Genomic DNA, 27,478 nt, shown 5'->3' with positions numbered 1-27,478 from the left:
CAAGTGTTAACTAGGCTTCTGCGGAATGCCCTGCCAAGCAAGGTGGATTTCAGGCACTTGGTGAAGATACGACTCTTTAATAAGGGTGATTAAACAACATTTATACTGCTGTAGGTTGTGTTTGCTTTAATGACTGCTCAATATGTTAATCAGTGTTTTATTGAGGTGCCTTTTTTGTATACAGCAACTAACAAATGTAATAAGTGTTAATCATATCATAATGATGAATCTGTCAATTTTGCTTTCACACAGTTTCTCGTTTTTTCTAATCTTAAATCCAGTTTACCCTATTTCTGCTCATGCATATATTTGCACTAGCTTTTTAAAAAAAGTTTGCATAAAAATTATTATTTCTGCCTATTTATATGTGTTTTTGCAAGCAATTTCCCCTTAACTGCATCCATTTTTAAATGTTATTTCTATTAATACACACTTTTTTTTTGCAAGCACTTTCCATCAATTTCTGTGCTCACTCTCTGGTGAGAGAACTGCATTGCAAATTTCAGAGAAGTGTGGGTTTCGAAAGAGAGCTGTGTTTTGGCTTGTGAATTGCTTTGCAAAGTGGAAATCTGAACGGTAGCACTGGGGACAACATGCCATCAGATTATATTCTGGGCTCCTATAGAATTTGTCTGATGTTCAAGGTGCCCTGTTCATTTTTTCCTCTTCAGGGAGGGAAAAAAAAACCCCAGCACACACCAGAGAGGTTGCATTGGGGGGTGGGAGCTCTTTAACATTTGCTAAGTCTGTGCTGTTCACCTGTATTGTAACATAAAAGCTTTATTGGAGCAGAAGGGGAAAATAAGATTAGAAACAGACGTCAATAAAACGGCTGCCCTCTCCCACCTCACCCCACCGCCCCAACTCTTTCCTCCCTGAACCTACTGCCAAAGCAAGCCTCTCCCAAATTGCCTTTTTCTCTCCTAAAAAACCATGCTCTCCACATCTGCGTCTCTCCCCTACAACCTGCCTAGCACCTTTATTCCATAGCACCCAAACTCCTTTTTCCACTTAAGCAAGTCTCAGTGGCCCAGCTAGGCACCTTCACCACCACCAGAGGAATGATATGAATGCAGCACTGCGCTTGGCGGGGGGAACCCATTTTGTGGCATCCATCCAGGTGGGCACTGAAAGGAAATAGGTGCCATTTGGTGTCAGGGTGTATGAGCAAGGAAAAGACACAGGCAGAAGACTGGTGTGTGTGTGTGTGTGTGTGTATACACTTTCTTTTTTTCTTTTTCATACATAAGGCCTGTGTGAGTGTGCAAGCCGATGCTTGAAAAGGAGATGGTGTATGACATTGGGTGCAAGAGAGAGAAACTGTGCACAACCTTTCTTTCTTTCTTTCTTTCTTTTTTTTGAGGGGTTGTCCTACCTATGGCTGTCCTGCAGATTTTAAACATATCTTTATTGTGCATTTGTGTGTGAGCCGTTCAACAAGATAGAATGAGGTGGCAAACTGAGGCGGCAATTGCAGCTACAGCCTCTAGTAATTTCTGGACTTTGGTTTGCGGGGGACTTCTGAAAAATTCAGATTCCTAAGCAAGCCTTCATCTGTGGAAAAAGTGTGTGCTGGCTCAACAATCGGCAAATTAGTAGCATGCCCAAGTGAGTGTACATGCAGGTGGGGCAGATTGAAAAGGTGAGAGGCGGAGAGGCCTAGCGTGTGTATATCAGCGGCAGCTGAGTAAGTGTGGATGTGAAAGAGAAAGTGGAAGAGATCCATAGTTGGCATAACAGGAAGGCTGCTGGGCTCCACTTCCATTAACTTTCATGAAATGTTTTTCACTCTTTGAACTTGGCACCGGCTCTCTATGTGTGTCTCTCCTCTGCTTGTATAATATGAAAGAAGAAAGTCCGAGTGAGTTTGCACATCTGGTTTATTTCTCCTGCCTTTTTTCTTTTAAAGGAATATTTTGTTTTAAAAAGAGATGTAACTTAATTAGGTGTTATGGCTGCAAATCTTTTTACTGCCGAATTCCTTCAAGAGCCATACACGGTAGAATTGTGGGCATAACAAAGCATTGAGGAGTGTGTGTGCGTGTGTGTGTGTGTGTGTGAGAGAGATCACCATCTGAAATCCTGGAGAGCTGCTGCCCTTCAGTGTAGACACTACTGAGCTAGACAGAGCCAATGATCTGACTCAGGAATTGGTAGGGCACAAGACACTTAATCTCAGAGTCGTGGGTTCAAGCCCCACATTGGGTAAGATTCCTACATTGCAGGGGGCTGAACTGGATGACCTTCCAAGACTACAATTCTATGATTCTAAGACGGCTTCCTATGTTTCTATGAAATGTGCCCCTGGTCATCCAATTTGGGCTGATGCAGATAGTTCATGCAAATTTTACTCCCTGTTTAACAACATCAACCTCTTTCTGTTGTGGTTGTTGTGGTTGTGGTTGCTGCTGTTGTTGTTACAATATTCGGTTTCTTAGTTGCCTTATAAGGGAAGTCTCTAAGTGACTTTTCATACCTACCTGCCCCTGTGAAATGGGAGTTCTTACTTCTATTTGTGGTTTATATTAGACAGAAGTGTCAGGAATCAGAGAGAGAAAGAGACAAAGCTGGAGAATGCAACAGAGGATGGTCCATTAGGGTGAAATGGGGCACTGCCCCACCAATCTCAGGTTGCCTTCTTGCTTTCAACCAGTCGTGTCAGCTTCCTCTTCATTGGTCCAAGTACTGCCCTTGCAGGACTCAGCAGGGAGAAGTATGGTGATAAAACTGGAATTAATTGTCTCCACCTGTCATTGGTTCCTGCGCCATGTACTGTTGGCTCCCTGCCTTCTGCCCTACGAGTCCCAAAGGGCACCAGCTGCCAACGCTGGAGATTGGGGGTGGGGATATATTGTTGGACCCCAACTCCCAACAAACCCATCAACGTTTAGAGGTCCACAAATTCCCCATCGCCGATGTAGATGAATATACAAGATGGGATAGGAGAGTGACAGATGGCGGTGGAAATGGATAAAAGAAACTGCAGCAGCAATAAGGTAACAGCAATTAAGTGGGGGTGGGAGGAAAGGTCATCTACCTCTAGGAGATAAAACAGTTTGGAGTTGGCATGGGCAAAGCCATCTAAATCCCTGGGTTTAATGAAACAGCGTAGCCACATCTGCATCCATAGTTCTGGCTAGAGTGGAAGTCAGGGGGCAGGTAGAAGCTGCAATTCCACTGTGCCCGTTCCCAAATGGACACAGTGAGGAGGCCTGGATGGGGTTGGTGGCTGTCATGTGAGGGCAGCGGGCTCAGCTGAGAATCCAGGGGATCCCTTGCCGGCCCAGGTCTGCCCCTCCCCACCGTGAAAGGCCCAGCAGCAGTGGTTTGTGCACACTATATGGGCAGGCACACTGAGGCACCTTTTGGCAGCAGAGCTTGCTGTAGTGGCAGAGGTGGTGGGTGCAGGCAGGGCTGGGTGGAGGGACCCTACGGCCTCATCTGCACTCTTTCTAGCCTGGCAGACTGGAGGTTTGAGTTGCAGCCTAAGAGACAAAAGGGCACTTTCCTTAACTAATCCCAGAATTGCAGAGCCACCACACAAAAGGTCATGTCCTGGCTCTCAACCTGCTTAACATCTGATGGGGGAAACAGATGGTGACCCGACAGAAGAGGTTCCTATGGAAGACGGTGGTTAGGCATGAACATCCCTCTGCTCACTGTGAAAGGCACACAATCTTCTGTGTGCCCTATGTGCTAGAGTTTACAAAGGATTATTCCTCTGTACACACTGCTCACTAGTGATCAAAGTGACCCTGCCACTGCCTCCCACAAAGGGCCTAGAAGCATTGCCTGGGGCAGGCAGCATAGACACCCCCCAACTCCTCAGGGGAGCATTCTTCCACACCAGGGAGGAGACAGGGACTGCATAAGCTATGAAGACCCATACCTCAGTGGCAGAGCATCCGCCTTGCCTTCAGAAAGTCCAAGGTTCAATCTCTAGCATCTCTAGGTATGGCTGGGAGAGACCCCTGCCAGAATCCTTGGAGGGCTGCTGCCAGTCAGTATAGACAATACAGAGCTAGGTGGACCAATAACCAGACTTGTTATAAGGCAGCTTCCTATGTTCCTAAGCCCCAGCATTGCCGGTGGGAAAATGATGCTCTTTTCACAATTTTCCACTGGGGAGAAGGACTTCCCTTTTCTCTAATTGAGGGACAGCCGCCATGGTGCCTCACTCTTAATGTGGGGGACTACAACTCCACCATCCATTGGCCATGCTGACTGGGGCAGTCCAAAACATCTGGAGAGGGCACAGTTGCCAGCCCTGGCCTGTAACTTGACATTTACAGAGCAGGAACTAGACGTGCAGCTTCCATTTTCAGCCATAAACATTTATAGTCAGATGGGGCCTGAGCCTGAATAGAAGCCAAGGTGGGTGGTGTTGGTGTTGGGAGCCCAAATCATTCCTCTTCATCCGTGCAGCCCTTTCCCCTTATTAAAAAACCCCAAAAAACAAAACAAAACACCAGTTATTTCATCTCTAAAGGCTTTCTAAACATACAGCAGGTGTGTCAGATTCTTTGAGGTGTCTGGTAACAGTGCTCTATTTGTTTCAGTCCCCTTGCCTTTCAGGTGTTCAACTCTCCCCCTCCCACTCCCTTTACTAGCCCCCCACTCCACATAGACCAGCCCAAGCAACAGCTTTCTCCCTCCCCCTCTCTTCATGTTGAGAGAGAGAGAGAGAAAGATCCTAAATTCAGACAGCTCTTGCTTGTCATTTTGTTGTTAGTTGTTCCAGTCACTCTCTCTCCAGATTTAGGCCACATTCACACCACACTCTAAAGTACTATGATATCACCTTAAAATTAATTAATTTGTTAAGGGTGCTGAGAGTTCTTAGGAGACCCCCTATTCCTCTTCCAGGGCTACAGTTCCTACAGTAGTTGCCAACAGTCAATCCCACACCAGAAGGAAGCCAGCTGATTTGTGCAAAACCAAAAAATAATTGCGTCCTGCGATCTGGTGCGAGCCAGCTGACTAGCGCCAGAGCAAAAAACTGGACATTCCAGGTTCTAATCAGAAGCAGGGATGGCTTCTGTAATTCCCGGATGTCCTGCTTAAAATACTGTGGGTTATAGCCAATATTAATCTGCCTCAGAGTAGACCTGTTGCAACTAACCAACAGGCCTAACTTAGACCTGTTGCAGCTAACCAACAGGCCTAACAGGTTCTTTCATTTCCCTTTTCATTTCTGTATATAGCTCAGGATACAACCCTGTATTTTTATTTATAATTATTAGCTCTAAATATGAATATGAATCAGCAGCATATGGAAATGTTGCAGAGCCAAGTTTACAAACAGACTTTTAAAGGATTATGTCTTTGGCTGGATTTTTTTAAAAAAATGATATGGATTTTATTGTCAACACTTGTATTCTGGTTTGTCAGATACTGCAAATGCTTGGTAAATAAATAAACAATTCCCAGTTCGAGCCTGAGGAAGAGGGGCACGGAAGTGGCAACGGTTCAGCCTTAATATCTAGGTGATCTCAGGCGTCAAAGAAAGGGCCCAAATATGATGATGAAACTCAGCATCAAAGAGGCTCCCCCAAGTCACCTAGAGAAATTCCACCTCCATCTTTGGGAAATGAGTATCACACTCTCGGGATTCTGTTCGTATTAGATGTTTTGGCACTAATTCAGCACAGCAGAGGCAAGTCAATGGTCTTGGGGGGTTGGCCTAGTTCAGGGGTCTGCAACCTTTAAGACAAAAAGAGCCACTTGGACCCGTTTCCGAAGAAAAAACAACAACTGGGAGCCGCAAAACCATTTCGACATTTAAAACAAATATATCTCCGGAGCCACGATCTGACAGCGGGCGGGAAGGTGATGTCGGGACGGTGCGTGACTAACACACGCACCGCCCCATGTGACGTCACAGCCAGTACAGCGCCCGCCACAGTGAGGAGTGTCGGGACGCACAATGCGCCTCCTCCCCTCGCTAGTATCTGCCCCGGAGCCGCAGCAAAGATGTAAAAGAGCCACATGCGGCTCCGGAGCTGCAGGTTGCAGACCCCTGGCCTAGTTGACCAATGTTAGGGTCCCTTTCAACTCTGCAGTTCTAGGATTCAACTCTGCTGCCTCCTCCAAGGACCTCAAGATGGTATATACATAGTTGTCCTCCTCCCCACTTTTTTCTCACATCAACCCTGTGATGTGAGTTAGGCTAAAACTGAGTGACTGGCCCAAATCTACCCAATGATTTTCATGGCTGAGTGGGGATTTGACCCCTGTTCTCCCAGCAATCTAACCTCTGCACCTCTGATATCAACCATCTTATTAAGTACACTGCTTAGATAGTTTTGTGATTAAGTGGTTTCTATACCTTTCTAAAAATAAACAAATGACAACACACATACACACACACCTTCCGAGCACAGAGTGAGGCTGCAACCCACTTACTTGTGAGTAAGCCCCATTGGATCCATTAGGTCTTACTTTTGCGTAGACACGGTTAGGAATGCAGTGCTAACTCAGCTACTGGATATCTCAGGAGAGTGGGCACTCAGTGCCTCTTCTGAAAGGGACCTTGCTTAAAATTTCTTCAAGAAGCAGCCCCCCGTCCCCGCCTTGGTTTTCCTGTCCCAAGTATACCCAGGTTCTCCCAGGGTGGACCCGGAATATGGCTCTTCAAAGTGTATTCTGGGAAGCGGCAACATACTCTGCACATATTTGAACTAGAAGCAGGCGTTTATAAAAAGAAAACCACAGATAATTCTATGGACCACTTAAGCAGACTTCCTCTGCTGAAAAGTAAAAATAAAGAGCCGAGGTTTTTCATCAAGTTCCTTTTATATTTTTCCAACTAAAACTTTTCATAAGAGCCCTCAATATATTTTAAACAAAATCTGAATCTTTCCTTCCCAAATGTATCTTGGAATGAAGATATACAGAAACTCGGTCCACACCTCCACCCCCTTTCCTGAAGTGTGCCTTCTTTGATGTGCCTAATTAAGAGGCCTAACAGCCAAAAGGGGGGGGGAGGAGAGAGGAGTTTCGTTTTGGAGGAAAGTAGGGAGTTGCCATGATTTTATTCCCCAGATTTTATTCCATCAGGGCATAGGACATGCAATGCTAATGGGGGGGGGGGATGTAGTCAATTACATATCATTTGCAGACTGAAAGCAACCACAACCGGATCGATTTGCTTTCTGGATATAGGATGAATACACAGACATTAGCAATTTCTGCCCCCGTGGCCATTTTCATTGGAATTCTCTGACATTTCTGTTCAGGGGGGGCGGCGAACTCCCTACCCTTGTATCAAGCTGGGAGGGGCAGGCAGGAAGAGCAGAAGAGAATGGCAAAGGGAAAGTTTTCGCAAGTGATTCAGCAAGAAGTCCATATAATGGGGCAAAGCGAAAGAACATTCCCACTGAATTCCTAGCACAAAAGAGCAATTGTGTTGGAGAGAAGGGGTGGAGGATAAGGAGAGACTGCTTAACGCAAGTGGTGGTTTTGGTTTGTTTGGCTGTTGTTGTTGTTCTAGGTAGGATGCGGGGCTGTACGTGTGCCCAGATTGGACAAATGGGGCATGAGAAGGTGGCCTAATTCAGAAGGACTGCAGGTTTTTTGGAGCTCTGCAACCCCGCTTCTCACCGCGTCTCACCCACCACATTGTTCCAGCTGCACCCTCCACCTGCAGTTTCTACGCACAGGTCTGATTACATGTCCAAAGTCCCAGACAAAGAGGCCCCATGGCGCATCATTCTGCTCTGTGGTTGGGGAGTGGGGGTGGGGGAGATGTCTGATTCAGTTCACATGTGAAAGCCAATCGACCTAATTCACACTTTCTGAAAACAATATGCAAACTGAAGCATAGCTATCCTATGAAATTCACACTTCTCTGAAATTTTTGCAGTGCAGTTCTCCGTTCGATTAACGGGCACAAAAATGCACATAGTAAGGTAAAGCACGCCTTAATAATAATCATAATAATGATTGCATTAGTGAAAATAGCATAGAAAAATGCATGCTGTGTTTTCGCAAATGTATAGTTTGCCTCAATCTGCCTGATAGGAGCCGAACAGCATAAAATTTAACTTGGAATCTTTGAGGCACAGAACAGAGAAACGAGGATCCAGCCATCCCTAGTAGCAGCAGAATTTTGAGACAGAAATATTTTCCCACAGGTAACTAATGTGACAGCCAAGAACAAAGAAGAGGAATCTCTTGTGCCTGGGAAGAAGAAATGGGGATGATGGACAACACTTGATCCCCAGAAATGCAGCAGGAGGCAGTGGATTTAGAACCACATTTGCACCTACGGCCTGCAATTTAGCTGGTGGAAACCTGGTCACTTTTGCCCTCGAGCAAGCTCTGAGGCTAGGAGCAGTTTTGGCATCAAAATTCCAGCTGACAACCTGAGAAAGGGACACAGAGCCTGTGGCTCTCCAGATACTTTTGGTCTCCAACTCCCTTTAGCCCCAGCCAGCCTGACCGACACAGGAAGTGGCCCTATGCTGAGTCTGACCACTGTTCCATCTAGTTCAATAGTGTCTAAAAATGCAATAAATACATAGTTTACGTGGAGGCGGTGATGGAAAGATACAAAGGGAGCAAAGGAACAGATGAAGTGAATGGCTGTAGTTGCATGGAAGATCATCTGCCTTGCATGCAGAAGGTCTCAGGCTCAATCCCCAACATCTCAACCTGGGGATGGGAATGCACCGTCTGAAATCTGGGAGAGCTGCTGCCAGTCAGTGTAGGCAATGCTGAGCTAGATGGACCAATGTGTCTGACTCTGTATAAAGCAGGTAGCTTCCTACGTTCCATAACTGAAAGCTTTGGAAGTTCTGGGCATACATTTGGAGAGAGAAAACAATGGAAGAGCTCTGGGTGCATCAGTTCCACTTCAGAAACAAATCCAGGTTGTTCAAATCTCCAAAATCTGGGCAGACATTCATGCAAGCATTTTTTTTTGAAGCATCCCCTAAAGTTAGGCAAAAATAAAAAGTTTACAAAGCCAGGGCAGTCTTCCCATTTTTGCGTTTCAACAGAATAAACACTCACCTGCTGGTTCTTCTGTGCTAGTGACCACAGAGGTGGGGTTGATGGCAGGAATCTCTGGAAAAGAAAAGGTGAAATTTCTTAGTTGGCTTGAGCATGTGTGTGCTCACCTGGCCACCATCCCTTCCCACTTCCAGCAGACAGGTTTGAGAACTACATCTGCAGAATCTAGAGGAGTGTGGCTCTTGAAGGGTAGCTATGTTTCAGTTTACAAATTTGCACATTAGCTGTGAGCTGATCCAAATTTCTCCTGTATCTCTAGGAGCCGCACAGTCCCCAAGACAGACTCCAAACCTCAGGATGAATGGGACCCGACCCGTGCAAGGAGGATGCTGAAAACAAAAAGCAAGCCAAAAGGCAGATGATGATACAGCCACCACCTTGTTGAAGCTAAGCAGATGTAGGTCTGGTCAGTGCTGAGATAGAAGGCTGTCTGAGGACCTTTTTTGCTTTGTTGCTACTGTGGGTCAGGGGTGGGAGTTTCTTGTTGTGGATGCTTGTGGGTAGCAATTAGGCCCCTCAGAGTGAGAGTCTGGGCGGTTTGGAGGATGGGGGTGAACAAAGTGAGAGTCTGTTGTCATAGAGTGGGGGCCTCTCTGCCTCTCACACAAAGAGCACCCCACTCTTTGTGGTCAGATACGGTTGTTAAGATCACTGGTTGTTTAGCTGTTTCTATATGTTTGAATGTTTCATTTGTTTTTCCTAGGTATTTGGTTCAATTGGAAATATTATTTTTTGTTGCTGGAGTGTTGCTTGTTTACCTTACGATGGAGTTGTTTATTGGACGAGTTTATATGATTTTGTAATTTTAGTAGATTGCTTTTCACTGTTTATTTTTATTACTTTGTTCCTTGCTCGGGGATTGGAAACATTCATTGCAGAGCGGGCATTAAATATAAATTATAATAAAATAAATGTATGCCACCTTGAGTTCCATGATAGAAGAAAGGTGGGCTATAAACATCTGAAATAAATAGCTCTAAAATGTCACTTTCTGGTTGAATGCTTATCTTCAGTAACAACCTGTCAGTCTCTATTACATTTTCTGGGATTCATTGGCTGCCAATTAGCTAACGGGCTATGTTCAAGTTGCTGGTACAGTGGTACCTTAGAAGTCGAACAGAATCCGTTGCGAAGGTCCGTTTGACTTCCAAAACGTTCAAAAGCCAAATGGCTTCTGATTGGCTACAGGAAGCCGTGGAAGCCCCATTGGATGTTCAGCTTCCAAAAATAGTTCGCAAATCAGAACAGTCACTTCAGTTCAGGAAACAAAACATTCAAAAACTAAGCTGTTTGAAAACCAAGGTACGACTGTATTGGTGTGCAAACTACACAGTGATACAGAGCTTGGGACTTGGCTACCTAAAAGATCACCTCATCTCTTACATACCCAACCAATCACTTCATTCTGCAGGAGAGGGCATCCTGCAGAATCTACCCTATCAGAAGGCTCATGCCACACAATGTTGGAATCAGGCTTTAAGCGTTGCAACACCTGCCTTCTCATGCTTCCTCCCATTATACAGACACTTTCTATTGTTTTTTCAACACCTGCTAAAGTCTTTCCTTCAACAAGCGTTCTAAAACTTTTCCCCAGTTGGTATCTGTCTTGGATTTTAACTGATTTTATATATGCCCTGTTGCTTTAAACCATATAATAGGCAACCAGTTCAACTGTTTTATAGATGTAACTTTTTTTATATACATACTATTACATTGTAAATCACATTGGCATAACTGATGGAATGTGATTCATAAACGGAATAAATAATGGCAATGATAATTATCATCCTTTTAATTTTTTTTAATGCTCTTAAAATGTTTTTAACTTTTACATTTTATTTTCACTTTCTTTTTAATTGCATTGTTTTATCACCAATGTGTTTGATGCCATGTGTGGGATAGGCATCCAACTGATTAATTTGTCATCATCGTACGAGCTGCAGAAGCTGTCATTGCCATCAGAGAAGCCCATGACAACAAAGCACGAGAAGTTTGGCGGCGGTACTCACTGATGCATGGTGCCACTGGTGACCGGCTCTGCTGGTAACCTTTGGCACAGCGGTTGCAGGTCAACCCGGTCACGCCATCTTTGCATGGGCATTGTCCAGTGGTCTGGTTGCAAGTTTTTCCAGCTGCACCAACAGGGTGGCAGTCGCAGGCTAAAAAGGTGGGGGAGGGGGAGGAGAGGAGGTGAGCAGAAAGAGAGCGGAGAAAAGGTTAAAAGTTGCAAGTTGCAAACACACAAATACATTTCATAATACGACATGCCAGGGGAAGCAGAACTATGCATGGACAAAATAGCAATTCAAAACACATGTAACAATGAGCGAAAACTCTTCCAGATTCTCCAGACCTAGCTCAAACTGCCGTGGCACAACAGGGCAGTTATATGCTACAGGGCAAGAGTTATGATCCCAGCCCATCAGGGATCTCACATAACACCACATAGCCCATCATCTGAGGACAGACAGAGCCTATTCCAGTTGATAACAGGGCTTCCTGAATAAACAATCCCTGAAAAAATCGCTAAAAGGAGACGTATCTTTCAAATTGTTTGCAAAAATCATTCCCCGTCCTCACTTTCAGCTCAGTCCTAAACATGAATACAATGCAAGGGCTAAATATCTGTTTATGGATCAAATGCAAAATACTAAATTATTACCATGGCACTGAATAGACTGCAGAACCAAATGGGAGACAATAGTTTTTTGTAATAAAGGAAGCTGCTCTAATCCTGCAAAATACAGTTAAATTTATTAGCAAGCTCCAACTCTGTACCCTCTTTCTCCAAAAGCTTTCTCTTTTCTCTCTTTCTTTTCCTATATAATTGCACTATTACACATAATTCGGCTTAATACTCAACTCATCCCCCAAGGAGTTCTGCAAACTTGTGTTTTTGTGACCTAGTTTTAGTCACACACAGTAATTTGCAACATTTGCATTTATCAGAGTTTAATGCTGCATTTTATGGATGCCTTTAATAATGTTGAGTATATTAACTTCATAAAGTTTTGTTTCTATCTTTTCTGAGCTCAGAATTCTTTAAGAAGGATCCTTCACCCCGGAGTAGCCAACATGGCACTCTCCAGAAGTGGTCAGGCTAGAACTCCCATCATCTCTGCCAATGGGTGTAGCTAGGAGTTTTGTTGAGGGGGCAGAGCCGACGTGATTGGTCAGTTAGTTAAGTATTACTATTGTTTTACTTGATCTAGGGCAGGTGTCGGCAAGGTTTACCAGCCATGGGCCAGATCACTCCCACGGAGATCGTCCGTGGGCTGGACTGGTGCAGCGCGATGCCGGAAAATCGTGTCTGCACATGTCTGCAGCGCTGAAAATTGCTTCTGCGCATGCCCAATGGCAAAAATTGCTTCTGCGCAAGCCCATGCGTGCCTGCGCAGATGCCATTTCCAGCACCACTCAGCGAGTCCCTGCGCCACACTGGTTTAGTGCAGCACGTGGGGAATTCACCGAGCGGGCAGCTCGTGGGCCAGTAAAACGGTCTTCATGGGCTGCATCTGGCTCATGGGCCGCATGTTGCTGACCTCTGATCTAGGGGGAAGCAGCTGCCCCCGCCCTCCTTGGCTACATCCATGTCTCTGACTATTGGCCATGTTTGGCTGGGGCTGGAGGTCAACACCATCTGGAGTGCTTCAAGCTGAAGAAGTCTGCATAGACTAAAATGATAGATGCACAAAGGTGGAGCCATAGTATAAGGCTTGGGTTTGGAGAAGGGAGGTTGGCCAAGGAGGAACAAATGGTTCTTCTTGAAAGCTTAGAAGTTCCAGCTTGGGTACTAATCATGCCCTATGGACATAACCTCTAGTTGTTTATGAGATAGCTGTCCTATTTCAGTCCTGTTGACTTGGGGGAGGGAGGCAGAGACAACTTTTTAACTTCTAAGCATTCAAGAGCATCAGCAAAACTTGGTAGCAAGCCATAAACAAACTTCACTCAAATCACCCAAGTCAGACTTAACGGCTAATCCAAACCCGAGTTCTGTTGGGATGAGCAGAGTTTGCAAAAGGCAGATCTCCAGCTGAGCCTGTGCTAAGCCAGCTTATGTCACTCATCCCAGTTCATCTGCAGCTGGCTGAACTGAGGCCAGGGTAAGTCCCCCCAAAGGAGAACATAGTGAGGTCTGGGGGAGACTGGCCCCTATTCCAAACTCATTGCATTTCAGATAGGTGACCAGCAATCCACTGGAATTTACACTGGCACTAAGCTACGCTATGCTAACATCATTCCCATTGTCTTCAATGGGTCTTCCGGTCTGCTCAGGCTATTTCTTTTGTCTGTTAAACTTCACTGTCGCTTGTGAGTCTCTTGCAGAAGCTGGCCCTTAAGGAATCACCTAACTATAGACCAACACGCAGCTGTTCCTTGGGAATGTAAATCTGCCATAATGTGACAATACAAACCATGGGAAACTCTTCTTCCTTTCTCTTCCCCTTTCAGTTGCAAACCAACCTTGATGTTTGGGTCCCCCACTCCCCTTCCCTTGCTGGTTTTCAAAAAGCTTGACAAGTCCTGCAGGAGGATTGCATGCAGCCTATCTGTGATATGTTTTCAGTTACACAATTTACATCTGACTCTGCGCTCTTTGAAAGCAGGGGAATAATGGATAATACATGGCAAAGAGTAAACTGATGAATAACAAACAGGAGCAGGCGGTTGGGGGGGGGGTTAAGGAGGGAGGGAAGAAGAACAGCCACCCTCTGAGTTGAAACACTCAAGTGCACATAGAAGCCTGTTTGTGCAAATGAGGACTTCTGTGGGACTTGCAAGTGGGCTGGAGCAGGAGCCAGCGTGTTGGTAACAGCAACAAGGAGCAAGCAGCTTCTCCTTATATGTTGCCACTTTGGGCAGCACTTATAGCAGCCGTGTTTGGTGCTCATCGAGACCTATGGGGTGGAAGGCAGGGAGCCCAACAGTGGGTGGCGCCAGAGCCAATGACAGGTGGAACCAATTAATACTAGACTTGTTGCCATCCTTTCTCCCTGCTGAGTTCTACAAGAGGCAGCACTGAGACTATGGGATGGGTTGTAGGTCAGGCAGGCAGGCAGGCAGGTGGGCGGGAGGGCTGGCTGATAGCACACTGGAGTTGGTGGGGCACTGCCACATTTGCCCAAGTGTATTGGCAAGCCACTGGTGGGTGTGTTGGCACGGCCATGCATCACCGTTGGTACAAGCCTGTTTCACTATCACTGGGAAGTGAGGAGGTTGCTGCCATGGGGCAAGGGTGTGCGAAGATGAGGTCTGGCACAAGCACCCAGCAATCCTGGGCATCTGCTTGAGGCATATTGGGGGAAGCCTGTGTCTTTTGCAGTGGGCACCATACACTTAAAGCTGCATTACACCACTTAAAACAGAGTGGTTTAACAGGGAACTCTGGAAATTGTTGCTCAGTTAGGAGAATAGGGATCACACCACCTTTGGCAAACTAGAGTTCCCAGGATTCATTGGGGAAACCCAAGGCTCTGTTTAGAGTTGTAGGATACTGCTTTAAATATATCGTTTATATAAGGCCTCAGATGTCCTGCCTCCTCCCCCACTTAACCCCCCCCCTATACAGTGGTACCTCAGGTTAAGTACTTAATTCGTTCCGGAGGTCGGTTCTTAACCTGAAACTGTTCTTAACCTGAAGCACCACTTTAGCTAATGAGGCCTCCTGCTGCCGCCGCACCTCTGGAGCACGATTTCTGTTCTCATCCTGAAGTAAAGTTCTTAACCTGAGGTACTATTTCTGGGTTAGCAGAGTCTGTAACCTGAAGCGTATGTAACCTGAAGCGTATGTAACCTGAAGCGTATGTAACCTAAAGCGTATGTAACCTGAGGTACCTCTGTATTATTTTTAGTTTATATTTATTCACACTCACACTTTTCCCTGCCTGAGCCTCAGCTCCTTGGGTTAAGCTCCTGGAGATCAGACTGTTTGAAACCAGCACACACAGCTGGCTTCCAGCATTAAGCTCTGGGCACCCAGAAACAGCCAACTTTCCTTTCTGCCACCCCAGGGCTAAGTAAGCTGCATCAGGGGGACAGTCTGTCTCCTACGGAAACTGGAAGGAATTTCCACGCTGCTCTCAGCGGTCTGCCGATCATGAGCAAGTGACAGGGCAGAGTGGAAGGGAAAGTGTGTTCAGGCTCATTAAAGGTAACGAATTGCAACCTTGAGAGAGACAGAGAGGGAGAGGGAGGTAATCCAGAAAGAACTGCAGAGTGTAGCTTCCAGTGGGGATTCTTTAAATTTGGAAAAAACGTGTAGTGGAGGAGATCTGGTTTATGTCAGTGGGGGAAAGGGGCTAAATTTATTTACAATGCTTTGCTCATTTTTATTGTCAGAAAAGCAAACAGTGAGGGTGGTTTGCACAACCAAGTCGCTGGGGCCAATTAACCAATCTTGACGGTCCTTGGCCCGAAAGGAATCAAGAGCCTTGGCTTCTTCCCGCCATGAAAAATTGTGCATTAAATAAGATTCATGTTAACCATGTAACTGCAGATTAATAAAATGGAGAAATATTATTAAGACCACATTTATTACACTGCAATTGTGGTGGACATTTCTGTCAGCCCTGTAAATATATAATCTGCAGTTTGCAACCACCAGGGGCTCTTAAAGCGGAACGGTCAAAATAAGGTCAAAATGCGACGGAGGCATGTCCTCTGTCTGGGCCATTGATGGATGAACACACAGTGACCACTGGACTCTGGGAAGCAGAGAGGAGCAGCAGGGGATGAATGGAAGTGCAGGGTAGCTGTGGCCAAAGCCCAAAGGTATGTGGCCATTATGATTTGAGCCTGCTCTACCCAAGATGTGGAACAAGACGGTAGGAAGACGATGGGGCAGAGTGGACAGTCAGAGGATACCATTTCTGAAAGCTAATGTGAAGGAAATAAGTATTTCAGCAGTTTTGTGTTGGTTCTTTGGTTGTGACACTAGGCTTGTAATTTCCCCCTTTAAAGGCTCTAACATACAGGAAAGTCTAATATGCACAAGAAGGTGAAGTGTTTAAGAAGGCATGTTTTGCTCAGGAAGTTTTGCTCAAAGGTTCATTCTAGAAACCTGGCAGTGAAGGGGAAATAGAAAAGTACCCAATACTGTGCCCTTCCCCTGACTGGTGAAAAAGCTGGAAGAGAGTAGGTGAAAATATTGAATATGTTAAGCTAGAAACTAAGATAGGTGGTCAGAAGGTTGCAGAGTGGGAAACCTGACGAATTAGAAAAAGGGCTGAAACCCTTAAGAGAGCATTAAAACATAGTAGAGATCACAGCTGGGCACTTCTGGAGGAAGGCACCAGAAGAGGACCACGAAGGGACCACGAAGGGACCACGACTCTAAAGTGAGGGATGTAAACTATAAGTATTTGCATGATTAGGGAAGCAGTCTTGAAAAGGTAGAGTTAGATGAGTTTGTCTCTGTTTATTTATTTGCTCTTGTGGGTAACTACTCAAAGGACAAAATTACTTTGTTTCTAAAACAATTTTCTCAAACACTTCCTTACCAAAGCCTTAAGTAAAAGCATATTTTGTTTTGGAAAACTTTGGTCTGGGGCCTTGTTATTTACCCCACATGTAATTGTCATACTACTCTACCCAGTTTGGGGAGTGGGTTGGGTCACTTAAAGTTCACGCGGTCAAGGGGCTCCTTAGAGGAGATGGGCAGAGAAACATAAAGCTATCCCCTTGGAGGTAATGGCTTGGCTTGGTTGGTTTTCTCACCCAACTTTCCTCTTGCAGTCTAGGGTACAGCTCATGATATGCGAGAATTTCTCCTAAGTAGAAAATGGGTGCATCGAGGACAAGGATTCTAGCTAGGGTGGCTAGAATCACTAAAAAAATGCATCATATCATACAAACGTTATTCTAGCCCTTATGCTATAGCATAACAGCCCTTGCACCGGCAGTCTGAGAACACTGAATCTGAGTCTTTTTCTTGGACCTGGATAAGCCATCCCTTCAAATAGAGTACACCTTCAAATAGATGAATATCATTTGCAAAGTTGGATGCATGTCTGCTCTAATTCTAGCCCAGCTTGCCATGCCACTTGCTTCCTGATGCCAGGGATTCAATCCGGTCCTGTATACCTGAAGGAGTGTCTCCACCCCCCATCGTTCAGCCCGGACAGTGAGATCCAGGGCCAAGGGCCTTCTAGCAGTTCCCTTGTTGCAAGAAGTGAGGTTACAGGGAACCAGGCAGAGGGTCTTCTCGGTAGTGGCACCCAGCCTGTGGAACGCGCTCCCATCAGATGTCAAGGAAATAAGCAGCTATCCTATTTTTAAAAGACATTTGAAGGCAGCCCTGTTTAGGGAGGTTTTTAATATTTAATGCTGTATTGTTTTTAACACTTGATTGGGAGCCATGCAGACTGGCCAGGGAAACTCAGCCAGATGGGTGGGGTATAAATAATAAATTATTCATATATTATTATTATCTTGTACCTTTGGTATGCATAGCAGGTACATGTGCTCATTCAACTATGGTGACATTATGCTAGGTCAGTCTGTCTACCTTGCCCAGTGCTGTCTACTCTGAGTGTTAGCTGCTCTTCAGGTTCACGGACAGAGATCTCTTGCTTCCTTATTCTTTTAAGTGAGCGAAGTTAAGCCAGGGACCTTCTCCTTTGGCCACAGGAGGAGGCGAGGCCAAAGAGAGCAGGATGGGCTCCATCTCTCCCTGCTACTGGGATCCTTGCTATGCCCCAAAACGTGTTCAGGATCCTCCCTGAGAGTGAATAAAATGGCTAGCAGATTCACAGCCCTGAGTCCAGGGTACCGTTACTTTTGGCATCAGTTTTTGCTGGATGAAAGGAGGGAGAGAAGCAGCGAAGCGTGATGAGTGTTCCATCAGCAAGTCTTGGACAAGGGCCTGCTTAAAAGATGGGGGGAAAGTATCATGGTTTCCATCAGTGCAACAGTCAAACATGACTCCAATGCCAAACAAAAACACACATATGCGCACATCCCCCCCAAAAGAGATGTTATCGTTTCCCTAATTTTCACCAGATGGGATCCTGCCAATGCGCCATGTCCCAGCGCAACAGGCCCTCTCCAACTCAGCAAGAAGCAAGCACACAGCACCTAATGGGGAACAGATGCAATGGGCCTTATCAGATCCTAGCCTGGATTGGAAACGGACGTGTTTCTGATGAGGGTATTTGAGGGGCTCAGCTGTGATAACACATGGCAGCGGGTGGCGGAGTCCTCAGATGATGTTGAGCCTTCCCTCAGTCACAACATGCTTTGATGCTGGGAAGCTGTGCGTAACACTTCTCGGAGTGAGCTGGGCTGCTCTCTTCCTCGTAGAGCAGCTTCAACAGGGTCACAAAACACCAAACCAAAAATCCCACCCTTCAGAGGTCCCAGCAGTCAGTCTGCATGATAACACCAACAAGGATGACAAGGTAACCACAAACCAGGAGTGGGCCATATCTGTCTGGGGGCAGCACCCCAATTCTAGGTGGGGCCACAGCCAGTGATGGGCAGAAGGACCAAAAGTGGTTGGAGACGCCCCTTTCCATCCTTCTGTCACTTCCTCCCCCCCCACTCTGTTCTACCCCTTTTTTCCCTCCTTCTCAGTCTTTCTCCCTGCCCTAGGACTGCTGAGGGAGGTCCTTTCTCTCTCCCTGTCTCCCACTTCTTTAAATATTAATAATTTCCCCAAGGTCTATGGATGAGTTGACATTTCATATTGGTTTTATTGCTGGTGGTTTACCAAGTTTATTGCCAATTGTTTCCCCCTGCTGATTAGTGCTGATCTTATCGGCTTTATCTGATAGTTTTAATTTTAAGACACCCCCCCCCATTTTAGCACTGGGCTTCCTAATCACTTTTACTTACTTTAAACAAATATCAGAAATCCGAACATTGAACTATAACAAATATAAACAGCGGGTAGAAACATGAGAAATATTCACCACGTGACTAGACTGCAATAGATCTAGATCTAAATCATAACAATGGCTTAAGGACCGGCAATTTGATACAAAACTTTCCCTTTCCCTCCTCTTATGCTTCAATCCTTATTGAACTCAGGTGGACTTAATTCTGAGTAGACCTGGAAGGGGATTGCACTGTTAACCAGTGTTAGAAACTGATATATGAAAGCTAGGAGCTAAATGGCACCTTAAACCTAGGTTATGGGTGCAACAACAGAATGTCTAGGCGCACTTTTTATAACAAGAATACAAAGCTGAAAATGAATGAACTGCAGTTAAAATATTATGTTCATTTTTCACATGGTCTAGTCCTTAAGAGGATCTCTTCTCCAGTCTTCACAGAGTAGCTGGAAGTGGGGAGGCAGAAAAATGTCCTCCTCCCCTCCACTCTGCAGTTTTAATCTGAAATCTTAGGTGCAGTACTGTGCCTGGAGTTCAAAAACTGCTTGTGCTAATGAAATGCCCTGTCGCAAAATGTGCCTAGAACCATGGGAGTTTAGGACATTGCTGTGAACTGCAATAATCATTTGTAATACTTCTGCAATTTACCATCCTTCCCCATCCATAGATGGAACCTTAAAATATGTGTTTGGGAGGAGCAGGGAGAGGCGATCACATTTTAGCGGTTATTTTATCTTGTGAGTCACCTTGCTGAGTGGTGGTTTTAAGCAGCTGAGTTAGACTGTTGGTTCAGTTTTATCATTCTGGGAAATGGGACACGGCCCCACCAACCCCAGTGTGCCACCACTTGCCTTCCTTCCGACTTACAACCAGTCCAGAGAGTGGGTGGAGCTGCCTGCCAACTTCCTCTTCCTTGGTCTCATTGGTGCCCTTATGGAATTCAGCAAGGAAGAGGGTGAGGACAAAACAAGAATTAGCTAGCTCTGGCTCTCATTGCCTCTAGCGCCACCTACTGCTGGTCTCCCTGTTTTCCACCCTACTAGTCTCAATGTGCACCAGCCTCCACTGGGCCAGGTGAACAGGCAGGCCAGAGTGCCAGAACAGGTGTTGGCATTGGTGGGCTCTGCCAGAGTGTTTGGGACAGCAGCTCCCCAAGGGTTCTGACACCAGCCCTTGGTATGAACTGTAATGCTGTCATGAGTCAACCAGCCCCCTGAAAGCCAACTGTATTCAATGCACTGATGTGGGTTCTCTGGAGGAAAAAAAACAAATCAGGAATTTTCCTGGTGCCTTAAAGCTAGCATGTTAATTTTATATGCTATATAAATATCTCAAATATTTTTCCAATCGTCAAAAGTAGTTGAACTTTTTCATTTGGAATTAAAAATTCAATTAAATATAATTAATGTGGTGTAAAATCTTATGTTTCAAAGCTTTACTTGGAAATTACTTTTATTGGAATACTTGTAAATAACTTTTAAGACATGACAATATAATAGCATGTACTCTCCATACATAGTTTAAGTTTCAAGGGAGAAGGGGCAAGGAAAACACACACATACACAGAAATCTCACACACACTCTCTACAGATAGTAGCCTGAAAATAATTAATTACATCTTTGAAACTGCTCAATTTGTCTGATAGTACACTAGGATCCATATATTATGTTACCAATTTGTTTTTGTGAACAAATATATTTTTAGATGTTGAAAAATTTCCATGGAAAAAGCGGGTAGTGGAAAATTCTCTGGAATATTATTTTGTTGCAGGAAATTTTGCAACCCACATCCCTGTACAAAGGCATTTCAAAAAGACAGCAACTTCTGACACTCAAAAGTTTGGCACTTGGATGCTTAGGCAGGAATTCAAGCAAGCTGGTAAAGTATCATCAAAAGGACAGATGTTGAAGCGTTGCTCTGATGGCGTGGAGGGTGTCAAGCTTTCTCAAGTGCTCAGATCTAACCCTCACAATGAAAAGTTGAAGGGTGTTTGCTACAAACACTGCCAATTTATTCACACAGCAAATTATGGGATGTGCTAAGAAGTGGCTTCCCAGACTAGACAAAGCTGCTGCACTAGCTGGCAGGTGGGTCCCTGTTGCTTAGTGGGATGAGAAGGTCTGGTTCTGCCAGTGCATTTGCACCGTGCTGACCTGCGTGTTCTCACCCTTCTCCCTCCCAGTAAGGAATGCCAACTCACCTGCTGGATGCATGTGGTGACAGATGCTGAATCGGGTTCTTTTAAAGAGGAATTAGACAAATTTGTGGAGGAAAAAGCTATCAGTGGCTACCATTCACGATGGCCATGTACTACCATCAGAGGCAGTGTGTCTCTGAAGGTCAATAGAATGGAAATCAAGCAAGCAAATACAATCAGTATTTGTTGCTTTTGTTTTCAGTCCACAATCAATATATAACTGATTAAACCACAGAGCCTAGGACTTGCCAATCAGAAGGTTGGCGGTTCGAATCCCCGCAACGGGGTGAGCTCCTGTTGCTCAGTCCCTGCTCCTGCCAACCTAGCAGTTCAAAAGCACGTCAAAATGCAAGTAGATAAATAGGTACCGCTCTGGCGGGAAGGTAAACGGCGTTTCCGTGCACTGCTCTGGTTCACCAGAAGCAGCTTAGTCATGCTGGCCATATGACCCGGAAGCTGTACGCCGGCTCCCTCGGCCAATAAAGCGAGATGAGCGCCGCAACCCCGGAGTCGGTCACAACTAGACCTAGTGGTAAGGGGTACCTTTACCTTTACTTTATGTCCCCACCACATTTGCATTGTGTTTCCTTTGCAGTGAAATGATGGGGTGGTATAAGGTAACGGCAACACAGAATCACAGAATTATAGAGTTGGAAGGGACCCCAAGGGTTATCTGGTGCAACCCCCTATAATATATAACTGATTGCGTAAGCTACTGAATTTTGCCGCACAGGAACAGAGGGACAAAGACGAACTGCAGCAGAATGGAAACAGGGCTGCATGCAGCAGAGAGTGAGTGGAACAGAAAATGATTCCATCTTACATCCCTAGTGGAGACTAGAGGCTAGAGTTCTCCATGCATGTGGATGATTTAGGCTGGGTAGACAGCTCTGCCTCTGGACATGCCCCTATAACAGCAATACCTTGGATGAGGCCATTAAGTTGCCAGCAGAGACCTTAAATCATCACGTTTCATTTGCCAAAGAGCCTGCCCTTGCCCCTCGAAGGGAGGATATTTTTGCTTCTAAGAGCTTAGCTGCTGCTGCTTCCCTGGCTTTCATTGGGTACTGTGCACATTTTATGGCTTTGCTTAAATTATGGGGATTAATATTGAGACGTGCCTTAGTTGGCTTTTCAGTTACAACCGTTCAATTAACCCACCCTGAGCATTTTTCCTGTGTTTTCCATATGCCCTGCTTTTCCATATTATCAAGTTCACTTCATACTTTATCCGTTGGCAGAGGGATCATTAGAGGCATTAGCCTGTCAACTTTAATATGGCCTTTGCCTCCCAGACATCCTTGGGATGCTGTACAAGTGCTCAATGGGATGCTGCCTGCGCTTTGGATGTGTGATTATAGAAAGCTTGTAGAAAAGCACATTTTGGAACTATCTTCAGAGTAGATTGAGCTCCTGGCTCCAGCACAGAAAATGCATTAGAGCTACCATTTGAGAAAGACATTAATGGAATTAAGAACAAATCAAAACACAAGCCCTGGTGCCTTCTTGCCCATACAAATCCAGTTGCCCCCCTTTATTGGCACATCTATTTACATTTATGTAAATTTGAAAGGGCCTTTGGTTCCTTTAATAGTTGCTCAGCATCAAGAAATTTCAGCTAGTATGGCTTCTCTGATCTTCACCTAACAAACTACAAGGATCAGACAAGGATTAAAATATACTCAGTATCCTGGGAGCCATTTGGTTGATGAGCAGTTTATGCAAATATATAAAACAGGCAACCATTTTTCTCCCCTTTTACTCCTATGAAACACCATCTGAGGTGAAGCAGGGGATCACCACGACCCCATCTGCAGCAGTAGCGTGGACCATAAGAAGACAATGGAAGCAGTCCTCAAATTGCCTTACATAGACCTGGCAAGCATCCTAGTTAGATATTTACCAAGTCAGGGCGGGGATGGGGATGTCCATTTTCTCCAGGTTTAGGGCAGTATTTAAATTGAATAAATAATAATAATTATCTGGCAGCAATACTGTCACTTTGGTATCTGACTTGAATCTTTCTTATTTGGCCAAGAGTGAAAGACTCGTTTACAAGATCCACTTTTGATTTAGCCCCATTTGTCACCACTAGTGCTTATTTATTAGATTTCCATCTCATGTTTCCATCAAGGTGGCTTCACACACGCTTTTCCACCTCCCCTTTTTACCCTTACAACAACTCTGTGAAGTGGGTTGGGCTACAAGACAGTGACTGGCTGAAGGTCGCCCAATGAGCTTCATAACTGAGTGGGGATTTGAACCCTGGTCTCCTGGGTCTTGGTCCAACACTCTAACCACTACACCACACTGGCTACTGACCATTCTGCCTGCAAGGGAATCACTTGATCTTTATGGTTACTCTCTCAGATTGGCCACTAGAATACAGTCAAGAACATACCATTTTACAGTTTACAGGCAAAAGACAGTTTGGGATTAACAGCACGACAAAAAAGCTAGGATATGTGTTATCGCACAATCACACTTGAATGAATTTTTGAATGCTAGTGTGGTTGGTAGAGAGGTTTAGTTTTCTAATAATGCATGCTGATGGTGCAGAACTTTGCCACATTGATGATGATTTCGTTAGTGGAGTCTGACAAAAGGAGGGAAGTGTAAAAATTATCTAGTGTGCCCGGGAATTTGATTAAAATAGGTGTGACAAATAAGGAACAAATGTCCTTATACTATAAGCAGTATGGTAAAATATGCTCAACTCTTTCAATGCTGTATCGACAGAAGCAGACCTGTTGGTTGTATGGAATTCCTTTCAGTAAAGCCAGTGGTCTAATAGGATATGAGTCTCAAATCCCAAAAGGCTGCCCCTCCTTCCTCTTGAGGGATCTCCATTGAGGCTCCTCTGAACCTCCCAAACCTTCTTGCTGGACCAATGCAGCCTTCTGTGCAGCAAGACTGACAGCACCACCTGCGTGCTGTGGTTACAGATTCCAATCAGTTCTTCATCTTCAGGTCTCCATTGAGGCTTCCACAAGATAGCAAGCAGCACCCTTGCCAGCACCCAGGAGCTCATGGAGAGCAATGCTGGAGATCCACAGAGAAAAGAGCTAAACAGGGCAGGGGGCACCAACATCTTTCTCTGGCTCTGTAGGCAGGTGACGAGCCCAGGGCTTCAGGATTGGCTTATCCTGGTAGAGAAAGAGTGGCAGCCGAAACACCACTGTCCCACCTTGGTTTGTGGTTTGGCCATCCATCACAGTCGTATCACCTCTTAATTGAGATGCTTCGTAACTTCCTAATGCTCTGCATTTACATTCTGGGAAGATCTCAAAGGAAGGACTTGCCTCAGCAGACGCCTGGCTGCTGCTTCAGCGATAGAGATTAGAGAGTTCGAAACCAGAATATATTTTCATCTGAGGAAGGGAGGGTGTGTGTGGGGGGGGGGACGTCTCTCAGTGCTCTCCTTGCAAAGGAAAGAAGACTGAACGGCTGCCAGAGTCGGGCTGGGGGAGTGAGTGGGTGGGTGGGAATGCGCCCAGTCTCCTTCCCTTTGACTATACTCCTGCACAGACAGCCCTGAAGTCTTCCTGACTGGATTCCTTGACACCGCCACCGCTCCCCACAAACAGCAGCTTGCGTGTGCGTGTGTGGCATAGGATAAAGAGGATCTCTCTTAGGAAGACTCCTAAATCCTGAGCAAAGAACATAAGCTAAGAGACAAGAGCTTCTGTTTCCACTGCGCCTGGCCACAGTGGTGCCAAAAAATGGGGGGTGGGGGGTGGGAAGGTAAATAACTGATTCAGAAAACGGCTGGGACCAGAATGTATCTGACTAACCCACATCCAGGAAGAACGCATGAAGAGCTCTGCTGGATAAAGCCCATGAGATATCCAGCCCAGCATCCTATATCTAGTCACTATAGCCACTGGTAGCCTTATCCTCAAGGAATTTGTCCAATCCTCTTTCCCCTCCCCCTATTTTTATTGTTTTATTGTACTACAAATCACCAAAAAGGTGAAGCAAACTAAATCACCCCATCCCCTTTCCAGTACATGAGATTACAGAGTATTGTGAAGTCAGCACTACCAGAACAACACAATTCCAGTCACTTACTCAAATGAATGAACTAGCCATAAAGGAGTAAAAGAGGTTCTGCTGCATCCCCTTTAGCTGTGTACATAATAAAAGGTATACTAATTCACTGCAAATGTGCCCTTTCATTTCAAACTTTTCAGAAACTTAAGTCACTTTGTTAGTCAATTTTCCTACCAAAGCTAATTGCCACACTTTCTTCACTACCTGCTTTGGAAGTGAATTCCATGGTTTAATTACGCGCTGCATGAGGCAATCATGGATGGCCTAAGCCAGGTAGGGGACCTGGGGCCTTCTATATGTTGTTGGACTCCAACTCCCATTATCACCGACCGTTGGCTGTTCATTGGCTGGGGCTGATGGGTGCTGGAGTCCAGCAACATCTGGAGGGCCACAGGCTTTAAACTGGACTTTAAGCAATATCTCTACATGTTGTTAACTTGCTCAATAATAAAAATACTGGAGCACAATTGTCTCCAGACAGTTTGAAGACCCGGGGGGGGGGGGGAAATCATGAAAGGCAGTATATGAGAACTTCTCTAGCCTCCTGGTAAAAAGAACAGTTAAAAAGGAGACATAGGGCTGTCTCCACCTCATCCCTGTTGCACAGGCAGCTTCTATCATTTGTCGGGACGTTGTTATATCCGCCTTCTAAAAGCTTAGAAGGCAAAATGTTAAACCGTGCCAAGGGAAAAGACTGCCTATATTTGAGAACAGATAGCCAACATAGATAAGACATCCCATTGCTGGAGTTGAAATGTGGCAGACTCAATAACCGGGGGGAGATGCTTGATAATAACTTTGGCCTGCTCCCAAATTATCAATAGCAGATAAGAAAGAGATAGCTCGTTTGAACTAATTACCCGGTTGTCTCTCCAGAACCTCAGGCAGACTTGGAACCACCAAGTCAGACACCCAGGAAGCCTGGGAGCTGAAGTACTAGGGTCTTGATCTGCCAGAAGGCAGAGGACCAGTCTCTGTTTGAAGGGCTGTCTGGATCAAATCTGGTTTAAAGATAAAGAATTCTAAGAAGTGAGAGCTGCAGGTATCTTGAAGCTGCCCATCCATCATGAGTACCTGGACAGCTGACTGAGCAGGCAGACACAGGTGCCACATCACAGTCATCTTCTCCAATATGATAGAATGCATTGTATTTCTGTTCAATCATAGCAATGATTTCTACACATATAAATCAGCACATGTACATTTTATGCAAATCTACACTCACCTTTGTCCTGTTTTTTTGGGGAGGCAGGGTTAACATGTCAGTGGCCATCCTAACCAGGTACCACTACTCTGACTTCTGTGTCTCTCAAGTTGACACTTTGCTATCTGCAACCCAGTTCCATTCCCTCCCCACTTCCAGGGATCAGGCTGAAATCAGAAGTACCTAATCCGCACACAACAACACACAAACTGGGATGCAGCTATCTTTTTAAAAATGGACACTTTTCTGAATTTTGCATAGAAAAATGTGCATATTAGAGGAAGGTATATAGAAGAATATGTACATTAGAGGAATGCAAATATTAGTGCAAGCAACAGACAAAAATGCATTACATTGAAAAATATTTGGCAAAATTGCATTAAGCAATGAGGGCAAACATACACTAAAATGGTTAGTTTTCACTAGTACACACAAAAAATTCAAACAGACGCAGAAATGGAGTGAACTGGGAAAGTGAGAATTTGAGTGAAACCAAAATTGACTGATTTATCCATCCATACCCACTATTTACCTGCAGGTAAACCAAGTACATAAAAGCAGCAGAGGTTGGCATCCATTAAGACTGGTGGGGTGAAGGGCAGGGAGCCCAACTGTAGGTGGAGCCAGAGACAAAGGCAGGCAAAGGCAACTAGTTCTACTTTTCTCCACATTGTGAAGTTGTACAAGGGCAACACTGAGACGGGGAAGGAGATTGATAGGCAATGCCACCCCCTAGACTTGTTGCAAAGAGGCAGGCAGGTAGGGACTGGCTGAGGCCAGTGGGGCAATACATAAGAGCATAAGAAAAGCCCGTTGGATCAGGCCAATGGCCCACCGAGTCCAGAATCCTGTTCTTGCAGTGGCCAACCAGGTACCTGTGGGAAACCTGCAAACACACCCAAAATCACTCCTCTGTCCTGTGGCTCCCAGAAGCATTACTGCTTCCAACCATGAAGGCAGAGCATAGCCATCACGGTAGCCTTATGATCCATGAATTTGTCCAATCCTCTTTTAAAGCCACCCAAGTTGGTGGCTCTCGCTGTTTCCTTTGGGTGTGAGTTCCATAGTATAACTAGGTGCTGCAGTGCCCCATTTGCTCTAATAGGACTAGCCTCCAGTACACAAAAGCAGGGGAGGGAAGGGGTTGGTGAATGAAGGGTTTATAGTGGGGA

At 45.3% G+C, this 27,478-nt stretch overlaps 1 protein-coding gene across 1 annotated transcript in view; it reads right to left on the bottom strand.

The window, feature by feature from the left end:
- The window catches only part of NTN3 (netrin 3), a 112,476-nt gene that overhangs the window by 19,320 nt on the left and 65,678 nt on the right, over positions 1–27,478 (bottom strand). The window contains exons 5-6 of the mRNA XM_082199102.1: positions 11,025–11,174; positions 9,016–9,069 (exon numbers count right to left, since the gene is read on the bottom strand). Of these exons, the coding sequence (XP_082055228.1) occupies positions 9,016–9,069; positions 11,025–11,174 (204 nt within the window). The remainder of the gene's footprint in view (positions 1–9,015; positions 9,070–11,024; positions 11,175–27,478) is intronic.

The sequence above is a fragment of the Podarcis vaucheri genome (genome assembly GCF_965113315.1).
Source record: "Podarcis vaucheri genome assembly, chromosome: 14".
NCBI classification, from domain to species: Eukaryota; Metazoa; Chordata; class Lepidosauria; order Squamata; family Lacertidae; genus Podarcis; species Podarcis vaucheri.
The sequence above is the reverse complement of the archived record's forward strand: the minus strand, read 5'-3'. Positions and strand labels throughout refer to the sequence as shown.